The sequence below is a fragment of the Podarcis tiliguerta genome, assembly GCF_965153285.1.
Source record: "Podarcis tiliguerta genome assembly, chromosome: 4".
NCBI lineage: Eukaryota > Metazoa > Chordata > Lepidosauria > Squamata > Lacertidae > Podarcis > Podarcis tiliguerta.
In genome coordinates, this window is record NC_139537.1 from 61,174,129 (window position 1) to 61,190,571 (window position 16,443).

At 42.7% G+C, this 16,443-nt stretch overlaps 1 protein-coding gene and 1 long non-coding RNA gene across 2 annotated transcripts; one reads left to right on the forward strand and one right to left on the reverse strand.

Moving 5' to 3' along the window:
• The first annotated feature begins 121 nt into the window (after positions 1-121).
• LOC310677068 lies at positions 122-9,339 on the forward strand. Its single transcript, XR_014510906.1, has 2 exons — positions 122-262; positions 9,181-9,339. It is a non-coding gene; the product is annotated as an uncharacterized lncRNA (long non-coding RNA).
• EIF2S3 (eukaryotic translation initiation factor 2 subunit gamma) lies at positions 5,331-16,432 on the reverse strand. The gene is made up of 12 exons (XM_083439347.1): positions 15,994-16,432; positions 13,799-13,862; positions 12,768-12,895; positions 12,520-12,641; positions 11,203-11,297; positions 10,767-10,925; positions 9,734-9,868; positions 8,343-8,437; positions 7,582-7,726; positions 6,369-6,538; positions 6,059-6,231; positions 5,331-5,736 (listed from the first exon to the last, which is right to left on the reverse strand). The coding sequence occupies exons 1-12, from the start codon at positions 16,060-16,062 to the stop codon at positions 5,673-5,675; spliced, it is 1,419 nt and encodes a 472-aa protein (XP_083295473.1). The 5' UTR covers positions 16,063-16,432; the 3' UTR covers positions 5,331-5,672.
• Between the last annotated feature and the right edge of the window lie 11 nt (positions 16,433-16,443).

Sequence of the window (16,443 nt, forward strand, 5' to 3'; positions counted from 1 at the left end):
GCCGGGCCGCCGTCAGCACGTCACGTCACTGCCCGAGAGAGACCCAGGGAAATGCGGAAGGGAGAAGCCGGCGCTGCTGCCGCCTGAGCCGCCTGCTCTTCAGGCCAGGAGCCGGGCCGGGCCGAGCGGGCGGGCGGAGGAGAAGGAACCGGGCCAGGGACGGGAAGATGAAGTGCAAGGGCGGCGGGTCTCTGCCAGCCCCTCCCGCTGCAGCTGCCGCTCCTGCCGCCGCCGCCGCCGCCTCCTCCGTTCCAGCTCGGCGGTAAAATTCCGCTCCGGGCTCAGACTTGCTCAACTCGGCGCCGGGGAGCGGAGGGTGGTTTAGGCCTGGAAAATCCCCAACTTTTCGGGGTGGCTTCCCCGCAGGCACTGCCGGGGGCACCCCCGCCTCCCGGATTTCTCTTTTACCCCCCTCGATCGCCGAAGTTTATTCTGCTCACCGCCTTGTTAAAAAGAAAGCGTTTATTGCATGCCGACATTTTTGGATTACTTATTTTACTTTACTTATTCAGGCCCCGTTTCTCCCCCCCCCCCCGAGAACAATACATGTTTTTTGGGATGAAAGATTGAATAGGGAAATGCAGGAAACTTCTCAAGAATCTGTTTGTTAAAGGTCATAATCTTAAAAAACAAACAAACCCCAAAAAACCGTGGCGCCGTTTTTCTTTAAAAATGTTGTTTTTAAAAATTCAAATAAATTTAGTCAGCCAGTATAATTAATGTGATAATTGGGCATTTCAGGTATTGCCATAGCTTGTGTTCTGTTGTATCAGTTAAAAAAATTAGGTTATAAATTTTAATTTTCCCACTTGCAGTTTTAAGTTGTGAAGCACCTCTACATTTTATAAGTGTTATAATTATTTAATATTTAAAAGAACATATGTTACACAATTTTTCCAATGTGTGTATCTTTTCAGACACAAGAAATGATGGTAATAATATGGAGGGTTGGTGTTCTGTTACAATTAGGGCTAGCTCCCCAGCCATAGTATATCACATGGTAGACACAGTGATGCCATATGTGCTTCTTAGAAACAACATTTTCTGTCATAGTTTTAATTCTTCCTTTTAAACGCCATCATTCTTCTTGTGCAACACACATTGTCTTGTAGAACAGAACTTCCTCCTCTCCCCTGCACCCCCTACTCTTAAAGTCTGCTTTAAGAGATTTTGGGGGTATAAGGAGAGGTGGTTCCACTGTGCAGGTGGACCTCTGCGTGCAGTGCTGTATATACAATACTTTGTTTTGAGAAATACTGATGTCTAACGGCAGAGTTTGTCCATTTCCTTTACTTGTAGACAATTTAAAAATACTTATTCTGCCCTTTTTATGGGATTTGGCGGTATTAGCGAAGTTGGTGCTGCTGATACTATAGTACGCAAGGGAGAAAAGCGCTAAGAGGAAGGCACGCTTGGCAAATCCACACTGTGATCAACTCCCGCCTGGAAACCAATGTCCCCACTGTGGAAAGACGTGTAGATCCAGAATAGGCCTCCACAGTCACGGACGCATTATTAAAACCGTGTTTATGGAAGACAATCTTACTCAGCTACGAGTGATCGCCAAAGGAGACTTCTGCAGATATTTAGTCTGCACTCATTTCCATCGGACACCTTAATTTCCACAGAGAGGTCTTAGCATACCATTCCTCAGTCTTAACTAGCAATGTACTGTATTCCACAACTGTTATGGGCTTTTCTGTACTAAAGTTCAATCCTATCCCCCAGTTAGGTCATGTAGTAACCTCCCAACTAGAGTATTTTCCCACCTGCCAGCTGAGAGAGCTCTGCTGCTGGTGTAAGTTAAGATGCAGAAATTATGCTAGTGTAAAAGTAAAAAACAGGGCATGTCAAGGGCAGAATAAGGGAGGAACAGATACACTGCCCCCTGAAACCTCCCATCTGCTGGTCCCACCCATGGAATTTTGCCTATTTCACACCACCAAAAACACAGATGTAACAAATTTCACTCCACAGGAGTAAATGGTAGGATAGAAGGTGAAGGTTTACATACTGTCCCATTTATCCCAACCCAAAACATTTAGGATGTAGCTTCAGGAGATACGCCAGCATTTCTGCCCTGTCAGGATTGCTCTTGTTTGAATATACTATTTTGTAAATTGGAATTTTCACTATACTTAGTGACAAGTACTTTTCTGTCTAAAGTTGCCCTGTGCCTGTCTAAAGTTGCCCAAGAAGGCCCTCTGTCTGCTTCCCTGTAACTTGGCTTCTCGCAGCAAGGGAACTGCCAGAAGGCCTCAGCACTGGACCTCAGTGTCCGGGCAGAACGATGGAGGTGGAGACGCTCCTTCAGGTATACTGGACCGAGGCCATTTAGGGCTTTAAAGGTCAGCACCAACACTTTGATTTGTGCTTGGAAACATACTGGGAGCCAGTGTAGGTCTTTCAAGACTGGTATTATGTGGTCTCAGTGGTCGCTCCTGGTCACCGGTCTAGCTGCTGCATTCTGGATTAGTTGTAGTTTCCGGGTCACCTTCAAAGGTAGCCCTACATAGAGCGCATTGCAGTAGTCCAAGCGAGAGATAACTAGAGCATGCACCACTCTGGCGAGACAGTAGGTAGGTAGGGTCTCAGCCTGCGTACCAGATGGAGCTGGTAGACAGCTGCCCTGGACACAGAATTGACCTGCGCCTCCATGGACAGCTGTGAGTCCAGAATGACTCCCAGGCTGTGCACAGTTACCCCCTTCAGGACCAGGGAGTGCTCCACACCTGCCCGCCTCCTGTCCCCCCAAAACAGTACTTCTATCTTGTCGGGATTCAACCTCAATCTGTTAGCCACCATCCATCGTCCAACCACCTCCAGACACTCACACAGGACCTTGACCGCCTTCACTGGTTCTGATTTGAAAGAGAGGTAGAGCTGGGTATCATCCACATACTGATTAACACCCAGCCCAAACCCCCTGATGATCTCTCCCAGCAGCTGCATGTAGCCCAGGGGTCTGAACACTCATCCCCCCCCCCTCCACTTTCTGAACACGGCCCAGGAGGAAGGAGCGAAACCACTGTGTAACAGTGCCCCCAGCTCCCAGCCCCTCTAGACAGTCCAGAAGGATGTTATGGTCGATGGTGTCAAACACTCCTGAGAGATCCAGCAGAACTAGGAAACAGCTTTCACCTTTGTCCCTAGGCCGCCAGAGATCATCGACCAGTGTAACCATGGCAGTTTCAGTCCCATGATGAGGCCTGAATCCCGACAGGCCTCCCAGTCAACCAGGGAATCTTGCGTTGGGCTTCAGACAAGCTCTGCACAGACCTGGTCTAAAGTACCATTTCAAATACCACATAATGAAACTACCTCTCAATCTTAAAAGATTAGGTGGATTTGTGGAGATAAAGTCTATCAGTGCTATTGATGAGATTCCTGAGCTGGAGAGCAACAAAATGGGGAGGTTTCAGAGCTTTTAGTCCAATGTGGTACATCAACCTATTTTATATTCCACAATAACCAGCTTAGCTAATAGTGTGCATAAAATAAAAAAGTTGTTCATGCACTTTTTTGTTGTCTCTGGTTTTGTTAAGAGCAGGAATGACCAAGACCTTGATTTTCCAAGGTACTTTATGCTCCAGACACTGCTCTCAGGACCATAAAAATATTTAGCTGCAGAAACAATTCCTTTTAGTAGTAGTCAAACTCTCAATCGTTCAACTTTTTGCCAGTCTTAAAACAGTTGCCCTGGTTCCTGGTTTGTTTCCCTAACCCTAACCTTTAAATCTATGTTGCCTGAGTCAAGGTACGTTACTATAATTGGTTTAAAATTTCGTAGGATTGCCAGGAGCTAGATGGAACTGTCTTATCCTGGGCTTTGTGCTGTGGACTGCCAGTTGCAATACATAGTTTAAAAGTTGGAAGGGGAGCGTCCTTACCACTATCGGAGCACGGAGTGGACTTTGCCCAGAAAGCAAGGCTGAGAGCTTAAATTTCATTTCATTCTGGGTCTATAGGCTATAGGGCAGGCATCCCCCAACTCGGCCCTCCAGATGTTTTGGGACTACAGCTCCCATTATCCCCGACCTCTGGTCCTGTTAGCTAGGGATGATGGGGGTTGTAGTCCCAAAACATGGAGGGCCAAGTTTGGGGGTGCCTACTATAGGGTATAAAATACTATTTGCTGTTGCAGTTTTGGATCTTCTGGAGAGTACAAGAATCAAGCGCTTAAGATAGTCTTCCACGTGAAAATGCAGTTTGAGTTGTTCTTTATATATTTTCCTCCTGCGGGAAGACTCTAGCACATGTAGTTTAGGATAAGGATCAGGGAAAGGCATTTCAAATCCCTGTATACAGGAGAGTTTGGAGGCACAAAAAAGATTGTGGATGTGGATAATGGAAAGCAACAGCAAACATCTACAATCCTAGATGATTTTGTGCCTCCAAATAGAATCAGTTAGAATAACTTTCCATTCTTTGTCCTATCCACTTTGGAACACTGCAGACAACAGGTATAAAATCAACATGCAATGGCATAGTTAGTTTATTCTTAAGGGTTTTCGCTGTTACAATTTAGGATTAATGTTGAGCTGTATGTATTTTGTACCAATAAGTGGGTTAAAATTCTATCCACAACACAATTTCCTAAGTGAACCCTGATATTCACATGCTCTTCCAACTCAAATGATCCATTGTAGATGGAAACCTATTCACATGACAATTCTAAACATGGATTTCTAAATACCATGTATTTTAATATTAATACAGTCATATCTCACGTTGCGTTCTGTTCTTGTTACGGACTTTCAGCTTACAAACGTGGCAAACCTGGAAGTGTTTACTTCTGGGTTCACTGGCCGCGCACGCGCAGAAGCGCTCGATTGCACTGCGTACATGCGCAGAAGAGGCACTCTAGTTGTGGAATTTTCGGATGCGAATGGCTCCCCAAAACAGATTAAGTCTACAACAAGAAGTACCACTGTATTGTTCCAAGGGCATATTGATCACACATACAGTCACCTATCTAAGAAACTCATAGGACTGCAATTAAGTTTCTTCTTTTTAGAGAATCTGCTTTGACCATTATTAAAAGCAAACATTTAAAGTGTGAGAACTGCCTCACAGTCCATGTGAACAATATTTTATGTCCTTGTGGTTTTAGAAACATCTACAAAGTAAGTACAATCAGTGATTCTTAGTGATCTCAACTATAAATAGAAAAAATACAGTGACTTGCAGAAAGAAAATATTTGCTAGAAGCCTGAAAGCTAAACAATAGGGCAAGAAAGGGGACTGATCTTCCAAGGAGTGTTTATTGTTATTTTTTCCACTGGTTCAACAATCTTTTCAGCTTTTTGCTACTCAAAGACTTGTAAGAATTAAATGAAAAAATAAGCAATATTTTTTATTTCAAAACAGATTGTGGGGTATTGTGTTACATTGTTTAAAGTTAGGTAAGCCAGCCCCAAAGAGAGTCTCAGACAAACTGACATAAATTAAACATGAGTCAAGTTTAGTTTTGCTGTAAGTGAGGATAATTAAATCCGTCTTTGCCAATTTCTTTGACACATTTATTGCAGATACCAACTAGAATTTCAGTTAAGAGGCTTGATTTTCAGTATAATGTGGACATTGTACAACAGCTTCCACTCTGAAAATGCACTCTCAGGTGTATGGAAACACTTCAGCTTTTACAAAGTGAAGCAATGCATTTCAGCTTTTCAGTCGTCATCTATTGTGGGCTTGATTGTCACTCCTCTTCTAATCTGTCCCCAGCCAATTAAACTGCAAAACAGAGGAAAAGTTGACAATTACTGGAAGTTGCATTTAAAAAGCTGTAAGTACATATTTTAAAAAAGTTATTCTGGACAAAGTGTGTCATAGAATGGGATGATGGCTTGTAGTTTATGAACAAAGCAATTAATGAAGACACACTTTTGTCAATAGCTGATGCTTTCATGCAGGTTGCCTGTAGTGGAGAGGCTCAATCTTGCCTTACATTTTGCAATCTTTTCTCTGGTTCTCATATATTAGAACTACTAATGGGCAAGAACCCACTCATCTAGGAATATCATTTTGACATTTTTAAAATTTCAAACCAACTTACCGCCAATGCTTCTCAACTCTTCGACTAAGGGCAATTTTTTCTCCTACTTCGGTGCACACAGGGTTTGTTAGGACTATTTTGCCCAGATCAGCTTTCACTGCACTGACTCGTCCTCCAGTAGACAGTGATCCTATGTTTACCATTAGAACTTCATTTTTGGATAGTTTTTGCACCTGAAATAAGTGGTAAAGGAAAATCAGATACAACTCTTTTGTCATTTAAGGTATATAAGCACCCTTTTCAAGTACTGAAAGATGAAGAATTTCAATTCTTCCCAGTATTTTTACATGGAAAGTGCCTAATAACCGACCTTTGCTGCTTTCTTGTCTCCTTCAGTGCGGACACCTAACAGTCGCCTCAGCAAGAAGTAGGAAATTTCAAGTTCTGTGAATATTTCGGGTAGAGCTCCAACTGCACCAAGAACTTGCCCCACCATTCGATCAGCTCGGCACAAAGTTGGATCAATCTTGGTGCCAACACCTAACAACAAAACACTTAAGTTACATCAAAAGCTATGTGACCAATATAAAGATAAAGGTACCCCTGCCCATACGGGCCAGTCTTGACAGACTCTAGGGTTGTGCGCTCATCTCACCCTAGAGGCGGGGAGCCAGCGCTGTCCGCAGACACTTCCGGGTCACGTGGCCAGCGTGACAAGCTGCATCTGGCGAGCCAGAGCCGCACATGGAAACGCTGTTTACCTTCCCGCTAGTAAGCGGTCCCTATTTATCTACTTGCACCCGGGGGTGCTTTCGAACTGCTAGGTTGGCAGGCGCTGGGACCGAACGACGGGAGCACACCCCGCCGTGGGGATTCGAACCGCCGACCTTTCGATCGGCAAGCCCTAGGCGCTGAGGCTTTTACCCACAGCGCCACCCGCATCCCTATGTGACCAATAGATTCTCTCAAAATCTGTCATGCTGGCTAAACCACATATATACTTAAATTCCTCTTCAGAATTGGATATTTTATCCAATATTAAATATATCATAACATCTAAATTTCAGATGAGGGACTCCCAAGTTGTCTCTTCAAGCATACTCTCTCCAGAGAGAAAGTGAGAGTGCTACATGCACTGCTGACAGTGAAACACCAACACTGAAGAGAAATCAGCCTCTTCAAATCGTTTAAAGGGCAGAACAACTAAAATGCTATAATGATAGTTTTCTCCCCTCTCAGGCAAGAGGCACAGCTATTAGTGAACGGGCAAAAAACAAAGTACACTTCTTGCCCACAAATCTACATTCTGTAAAGCATCTACGTGCATATTCTACAAGTTAGCTGCAGTATTCAAATATTGGGTATGCAACTAAATATACGTGCTATGAATGTACATAGCTACCACCACCCAGCACATTCCTACACAATATGTGTTAGAGAAGTTCTTGGAATAATCCTGTAAAGAAATCTCTCTTAATTAAGATGTTTGAACAGTTATGTTTGTTTATAGATGCGCTCTTAATTTATGTTACGCTTCCTACGGCTCTTAAATAGGTGTGGCATAAATATCAAATATAACTTACCAATAAGCCCTCCAGGCACAGCATACTGCAGATCATTGTGTTCTGCAAAGAGTGATACAATTTTGGAAAAGATGGGCTTGCACATAAGTTTTCCTTCACTGTCCTTCGATACAATGCCAGGTCTTACCTCAAGCTCCTGGCCTACCTATAAGCAGATTAAAAGACAGAATATTAAAAGAAAATAAAGGTGCTCTATGCCAGTAAGATGCTAGTTACCTAGTTTAGAAATAATAATTAAAAAAAACCTGAAGGGTTACTCATAGTTGTATCAAGTTACAGACTTTATATCTGTAGTATCATAAAATTAACCTTGCTTCGATATAACAATTTTGTTTTTTGAGAGAGAAATGTTTATATGGGCAAAACCAAGAAGAGAATTAGGGTTTTCAATATAGGGATGTGAAGACACGAGGCTTGGTTGAAAGAAACTAGTTTCAATACCCCAAGAAAGATTTTGGTCTTTTCATCAAGCCCTTCTATGGCTTATGACAAACTCCATCTGAAACAAAATGGAGCACCATGAATAGTTTGTGATTTAATATTAAAACCTCTTGTTCCAAGGATTTATTTTTTAAAATAAAAAATTACATGTCACATCTAAGCCTTGGGGCTCATATAAAAAAACCTTTTCAGATCCTGGTTATAAGTGCTATCAGGATACAATTTTAAACAATGTTTATTTCTTCCTCGGCATAAATGCAGGTTCTGTGGTTTGCCACGCAGCATCTGGGGAAGCAGCAGTGAAATAAGAATGGCATTACCTTTAATACACCTTTTAGAATACTACCGCCTGCTACACCTCCTTTCAGGTCATCAACTTCACATCCAGGCTTGTTGACATCAAAAGATCTAATAACTGAAAAGATGCATCTAATCAGATACATTCAGTAAATGCCTGCGTCAATCTTTTACTCCCAACAAATGTTTCTTGCTGACCAATGTATATACGTAATGCTGTTCCCATGTGACTGTGGCAAGCACACAAAACTTAAGGTGCAATTTTTATAAGTCAGCGGACAGACTTAACACACAATAAATTATTTCAAGGGGCCTTTAATGCCTACCTATGGTTACAATGTACTGTTCAGATGAAAGTATAATGGAAATCTCATGGAGCGCTTCAAGCAAAGCAAAAAAACCCTGCTATCAATTAAACCTAGATTCTTCAATCTTTAAACTGATTAGTTGAAGTTGTATCATTTGAAAGACTAGACAGATAAAACCGAGCAACACAATTTTTACAAATCGTTGGATACAGGGTGGGCTCTATCAAGAGAAAGAAGAAAACCTTTGGAGCCAATCTAAATTACAACCCAGAGTGCATTTATAAGTTTAAGACAGAAATACTTGCTTATCATCACAACATCTTGATAGTCCTAAAATGGATTATGTAGAAGTGACTTCAGAAGTCTGCAGAAGCCACAGCAAAGACTCAAAAACACACATCTGTGCCTAGGAACTCTAAGAACACTGTACTTCTCCGGTAGATCATATGCTTATGTACATATGTCTGATAGAAGAAACTGAATGACTGAATCCAGAATACAAATAATTATGTTCCTAGGTTAATGAGCCCAAGGATATTTCATTTTTTTCCAGGCTTCGGTTCAAACTTCATCTGAGGGAAGGTGCAAAATGAGTTTGTGATGTGGAGGCCAACTGCTAAATGACAAGAAACATTTCAGTGGGTTAGTATTTGCCCTGCACAAGCCTGAATAGCGCTGTGGTGTATGACTTCAAAATTTAATGGTATCCTCTCCATCTTGGAATGGAGCCTACAAGCTGACTTTATGGCTGCAAAATTCCACCTATGCTCCTCCTTTATCCCCCCTCCATCTCTGCTGTGTGTAACATCTTGCCTGATAAAGAGTTCCAGGGATTTTTTAAAAACACCTCTTTTGTGACATTTTGATAGGCCCGCAAAAAGCCTGTGGGTTTTGGAAGGTTTTTTAAAAATCCAACATGAAGTAGCATGGTTACTTTTGGTTTTTTTACTTATGATTTATTCTTCAGTTTTTAAGTCTGAGTACTTGCACTACATATGCTTTACAACGGCATTCTAAATCTTTTTTAATTCTAAATATTGTTTATCTAATGTTGTAAGCAAGGGGGTGAGTCTACATGTAAGTGGACAGGTCTGAAGCAGACATACCAATAAGCCTTGGTTCTGATGTGAAGTCTCTTAATGGCACTGGAATTTTCTTTACTATGTATTCGCAAACAACTTCAATGTTGTATTTCAGCTGTGCCGAGATTGGAATAATTGGAGCTCCTTCTGCAACAGTACCTATTTTCACAGATAATAATGTATTAAAAGCACCAGTTATGTGAATTGTTCAAAAGATATCTATATCACAAGTAAGCTTTCTGCCTATTTTCTTTACAGTCTACAAAACAACACAGAACTGTTGGGCGAATACACTTGTACCAAAAACTAAAGCTTGCTCTTCAATATAAATAATAATAATAATAATAATAATAATAATAATAATAATATAATTTATACCCCGCCCTCCCCAGCCAAGGCCGGGCTCAGAGCGGCTTACAAGCAATAATAAAAACAAGTTGAATGATTACAACTTAAAAACAAAATTAAAATACAACATTAAAATATTGAAACAGGAACCATGGGAACCTGTGTGACTGAGGCAGGTAAAAAACCCCAATGACACAAGAGCCTATGGTTGTAAAATGCGCCTTCCACTCGGACATGGAAGAAGCCAAAAGGGATTATTTCGACATTTTCACCAACACCAGCTCCCGATGTACAGACAGTAGTGCCAAAATCAAACTGCCATTCTGAATCCCTGGTGTAGTGACTGTATACTGGCACAATGCCAATGGTCACCCAAGCCGCTTAGAAATGCAAGAGAGAAAGCTCTCTAAAATTCAAGCACTTTGCACTTAAGACTCTCTTGTACTGCACAAACATACTAGATGGACCCCTTACTGTACCCATTACTTAGCATTCAAGAGGGGAGTCCTTGCATCCCATCTGCTCAAGGCCTGAGCCAAGATTTATTCACGCTTATTTTCTAAAGCCTTTTGCAGAATTTTACTAATATATAGATTAATACACAAAGTGATGTTTTAAAACATGGTTAACTGCTGAACTCTGAATTTATGGTAAGTGTTTGCTTGTAATAAACTACTTGGCAGTGGCTGGTTTTGTTCTAGAAACCTACCTTGTACAAAAGCTAGAATTTGCTCATACTGCTCCTTGGCTTGGCTTTCTTTTACCAAATCAATCTTATTTTGTAGAATCAGAATGTGTTTCAGTTTCATGATTTCTATAGCAGCTAAATGTTCCGATGTCTGCGGCTGAGGACATGACTCATTGCCAGCTGGAAAGACAAAGGAACAAATAATTATGCATTGTTTTAGTGTATGGTCACTTTCCTTAATGAAAGATCACAATGATATCTCATCCTATTATTTCTGTGGGTCACAGTTCCTAGACAGGAACAATCTAAACATCCAGCACTGAAAACATACAGAATTCAATGCATCTTAAATATGATTACAGAACTGTATTCATCAACAGTGAAAATACTAAACAGCTATTAAAAAGCAGAAGTATTGCATCAATACCATGTCAAATTTCTCCACTCCAATAGTTACCTATTAACAGCAGAGCTGCGTCCATGACAGCTGCTCCGTTTAACATAGTAGCCATCAAGATATCATGGCCAGGACAATCCACGAAAGAGACATGCCTATTGTGCAAGGAAGAGCAAAGTAAGCAGCATTATTCTGAAGCAAAATAATAATTAGTCTAATTAAAATAATGGAAGGTTTACGAATATGCAATAACCACACATTAAACCAAATATGCAGAAGATGAATAGTTTCAATAATATCTGCTTCTTGAAGCAACTGAAGAATTAAAAGTGACAACTTTTGCACTGTATAGATTTAAAAGCAGATACATTCCTCTTAGTTCTTAAAATGTACTCAAAACGAAGTCACACTATGTTTAATGGTGCTCACTCCCTAATAAATGTGCTTAGTTTGGAGCCTTAATCATCTGAGATATAGAGAGGTGCAGTTACTGGTTTGCTGGGCTTCCTCCTTCCATAAATTGTGCAACTAATTTGCCCTACTTCCTCTTCCCCAAAAAACATGCTAAGGCAAAGAATCACACAACTGTAATAGGAGAAATCCCAAACAGCCAACAGCTTCTTTCTTCTAGCAAAGAGCTGCTTTGCCATAGGCCAGGCATGCCCAAACTGGGCCCTCCAGCTGTTTTGCGACTACAATTCCCATCATCCCTGACCACTGGTCCTGTTAGGGATGATGGGAGTTGTAGTCCCAAAACAGCTGGCAGGCCAAGTTTGGCCATGCCTGCCATAGGCAAATCTGATAACAGTTCCTGCCTTCCAAAGAACACAGGAATGACAAGGAGCAAGAAAGCACCTCAAGCCTCTTCTAGCTTCCTTATCTGTTGGGACAGATTCAGAGTTTCAAAGTTCTTGCCATATAAGCAGTTGAACATGTAGCACTGCTCTTAGGACAGCTCATTAGTCCTCTTCTGCTGTCAAGACCAATACAGTGGTACCTCTAGATACGAACGGGATCTGTTCTGGAGCCCCGTTCGCATCTAGAAGCAAACGTAACTAGCGACGGCACATCTGTGCGTCGCTTTTCACTGCTTCTGCGCATGACGTCATTTTGAGTGTCTGCGCAAGGGCCGAAACCTGGAAGTAACGCGCTCCGTTACTTCCGGGTTGCCGCGGAGTGCAACTTGAACACGCTCAACCCGAAGCACATTCAACCCAAGGTATGACTGTATTGGTTGCAGACTTAATCAATACAGGTAAATAAATAAGAAAATCAGGTATTTTAAGTTTGAATTCCATATAAGCACATACCCACAGCAAAAACCACAACAAACTATGGGCCAATGCTAAATCATTTATGTTGAGCTTTTCATGTTACCTGACTAGTTTAAAATTCCCTTTGGTCCCAGAAATATCTGTTGGGAATTCGTCAGGTGTACTGCTCCCACAGGATCGGTAACATTCTGGTCGAGAACAACTTGGATCATCAAGTTTGTAAATCTGCAGAGAAAAAATGAAAATGAAGGTTTAATTTACCATTGGTCAGCTGACTTTGCACTGAAGAATAGTAAGAGCGTGGCTTCAAACCAAAACAGGCAATTTGTTGGATATATGGTAGTGACATACCTTAGCATTGGCATAGCCCAGCTTGATAGTGATATTTCTCTCCAGTTCATTTTTGAATCTGACAGTATGAACTCCAGAAATAGCTTTTACTACTGTTGACTTTCCATGAGCTACATGGCCAATTGTACCTGGATTTTAAAAACAGATGTTTGTCAATTTCACAAAAATCCTCTACGGAGTAAAAATACTGTACATCACTTTCTGCTATACCTTAGAAGTGCTAGTTTCTCTAGTTATCCCTATGTATCCAAACCAATAGATTCCTCCATTTGTGAGGTCAGTAAATTAATTTGTTTATAATAGATCACAGGTCTAAAACAGGTCTAAGACACATTCTTCCAACTCCAGGCTACATTATCTGTATACCAAACTTCATATTAAGTGAAGAGACAATACAGTGGTACCTGTAAGTAACCAGGTTAAGAACAGTTTCAGGTTAAGAACGGACCTCCAAAACGAATTAAGTTCTTAACCCAAGATACCACTGTAACTAATTTGGTTTCAGAAAATCTTCTATGAAGAAACGTGATAGCTTCAGTTCAAAGTAAAAACCACTATAGAACAAGTATGATGGGAACCAAAATGAAGGCTACCTGCTGGAAGTGTGGCATTATATAGAGAATGAATTCTGTTTGCCTAATGCTGAACTTTAAGGCAAAAGAAAGCTATTTAGGTTTCTCAAATTAAGACTGATAAACTAGCAAACAAAGAAAAATGGGGTAAAATAAAGCCACAGAGCAGATATGTTCCAGGAGTAGACAATTTAGTAATTAGGACGGGACAAAGCATGGTCAGTATTTTGATTTGCGGCCAAATAAGTTAACAATTTTGTCACATGCATTTAACTCCTATTAAACTCAATGGGTGGTAAGTACACCTAAATCTGCGCTGGATCAAGACTTTAATCTGGAAGACCTCAACTCTCTTAGCATTTTTTACGGGCACCTCAGTTCACATAGAGACCCACGTGCTCAAGAAGCTATGCTATTAATATATTTCAACCTCTTCCAGTTAAATTTGTTTTAACTTACCTATATTAATTGTAGCTTGCCTACTGATGACTTCTGGTGACAGAGGTGTCAACTTAGTTACATCCTGCAGGAAAGAAATATTCTATTACTTCGAAAGACTTTGTTAACAAATACAGTTGCTAAAAAACCTGCAATTGTTTATATTAGTTTTCTCTTTCAGAATACAGAGGGAAGAAACAGTAACGTGTTTGCAATAGTGAACATAAAGGCATTCAAAATGAAGATTAATAAGACAGTTCAGCACTAGATAAATTATTTGATTGAGTTTATATTTATTCCTTGTCTATGAAGATCCAAGGGCATGTTAAGCTATTATGAATGAAATAAACAATTTTGCAGGACACACTGTTCCAACATCTCATTTTAATCAACAGCCAGGCTTGTGATATAAATGGATTTGGAATGCCTCCTGTAATTAACTGGAAAGAAAACAACTGGATTTTTAAACCTGATTTTTACAAATGCTGTTGGCAAAATTTTAACATGTGACACAAGTTTGGTTGTACAATGCTAAATCATTCATATTTAACTTGCAATATTTGTCAAATGTTCATGTTATACATTCTTTCATTAATTATACAGCCTGTCTACAGCACAAAGTGTTTTGCATGCTTTATTATTACTGTCTTCACGTGAAGGTAAAGGTAAAGGGTAAAGGGACCCCTGACCATCAGGTCCAGTCGCGGACGACTCTGGGGTTGCGGCGCTCATCTCGCTTTACTAGCCGAGGGAGCCGGCGTACAGCTTCCGGATCACGTGGCCAGCATGACGAAGCCGCTTCTGGCGAACCAGAGCAGCGCACAGAAACACCGTTTACCTTCCCGCTGGAGCGGTACCTATTTATCTACTTGCACTTTGACATGCTTTCAAACTGCTAGGTTGGCAGGAGAAGGGACTGAGCAATGGGAGCTCACCCCGTCACAGGGATTCGAACCGCCGACCTTCTGATTGGCAAGCCCTAGGCTCTGTGGTTTAACCCACAGCACCACCCGCGTCCTCACGTGAAGGTATTTATCCCTATTTCATAGGTTAAAAACTCAGGCTGAGAAATGGGTCAGTTGCCCTAGGCTACTTGTTAACACAGTGTAATGCTAACCCCTGTGCTGCTGGAGAGGGTTAGGATGAAGTAAAGGTGACACTCTGGGGACTTTGATGTGGAAGGCTCTTGTCACTACACCCAGCTGGAACTATACTACTGGCAGTGTTCCCATCAGCTGCTGCCTGTGAAGCAGCCAGAAACAGGGGTTTTGGAATGGAATAGTAGTGGCTTTGGAGCCACTGCATTGAAAACTCCCTTGGTGGGGGTTAGATTTTTCTGTAAATTATTGAGCTCTGTAGTTCCCAACTACAGTTTAAGGTAAGAGAGATACTGTGCTGACAAACTCAGTCTAGTCAAGCTGCACAATCCATTGCCAGGTCAAGATCCAACCCATTTGCAATCAACCTTATGGCACGTTGCATTATACAAGATACCAAAAGATATTAAAGCACGCCACTGAGCAAAAGCTACATCCTCTGCTTTTTGCACGTTTTGACTATTGCCATCTTGCTTCTCTCCACAGAAGCAGGTAGGCAGCAAATAGTAGGAATATGACTTCATACCCAAATCAACCCACATATAAGTAAGGGTCAAGTCTCCATTAACATACCCCTCCGATGATTTCTATCTACCCTGCTTTTAGTTATGCTATGGCAAGAGAGGTGAGAGGAGGAGGAGGAGAGGGAACGCAATTGCATGACACCCCAAACTGTGGATGCATCAGAAAACTCTCATTTAGCTGTGGCAGGCTTCTAAACGCTGAATTTCAACGACACCCAGGCACTGTGCTTGGGACTGGCACTCAAATGACGAAGCGAAGCTGTCCCTCCAGAGGAGGAATGAAGCGTGCGGACGTGCAACAGATCCCCAAAGCAGGATCACCAGATCCCACCGCCCTTCCCGCCGAAGCTTTTGGCGTCCCCCTTCTCCAAACGGCTCCCTCTCCCAGCCCAACCACGAGGAGCGCCTGTCCCCGCTTGGACGGAAGGGGAGGCGGCAGGAGGAGCCCCGACGGGAGTCGGCAAAGCCCACCAGCTCCCTTCCCACTCGCTGCCCCTGGGCTTCGCACGGGCTCCCGGGCAACGGCCAGCCCGCCGCCGCCTCGTGGGACGCTGCGCCCCGCGAGCCCCCCCGCCCTTCGAGACCCGCTTCTCACCAAGGTACTCAGGTCCTGCCGGGAGAGGTGCGGCTGCCCCAGAGTCACTCCCGCCTCGTCCCCCGCCATCTTGCCTGAAAGGAAGTTAGGAGGCCGGTGAACCTGCCTGACCCCTCGCCACGGAACACAGCGGTTCTCTTGCCGTCGCCCCCCGGCCTAGGCGACGCCGACAAACGCAAAGGGAAGCAAATTCGCCCCGCCGCCGCTTTCTAGCCCGGAGACTGGCTTCAAGGGGCTTCGGGGTTGGCTCAGGCATGGAAGAGGGCAGCCTTGGAAGGACCCCGGGCCTGGCTGATGCAACCGGCACTTGTGAGGAAAGGCGTGACTGCCATAGAGCGTCGCGGCTCCGCGTTCCCAAGCCCAGTGGGCGGGGCCGGAATGTGGAGAAGGGCGCGCGCGGGGGGGGGGCGTGTTGCGGGTTGTGACTGAATAAGAAAGGAACTGGAATGG

What these genes read in the sequence shown, in the direction of transcription:
- EIF2S3 (XM_083439347.1), bottom strand. Translation starts at nt 16,062, where the DNA reads ATGGCGGGGGACGAGGCGGGAGTGACTCTGGGGCAGCCGCACCTCTCC. An exon ending in GCAAGCTACAATTAATATAG is followed by an intron (nt 12,896 to 13,798) that starts GTAAGTTAAAAC and finishes TTTAAAATCCAG; the next exon opens with GTACAATTGGCCATGTAGCT. An exon ending in GGGAATTTTAAACTAGTCAG is followed by an intron (nt 11,298 to 12,519) that starts GTAACATGAAAA and finishes CTTGCACAATAG; the next exon opens with GCATGTCTCTTTCGTGGATT.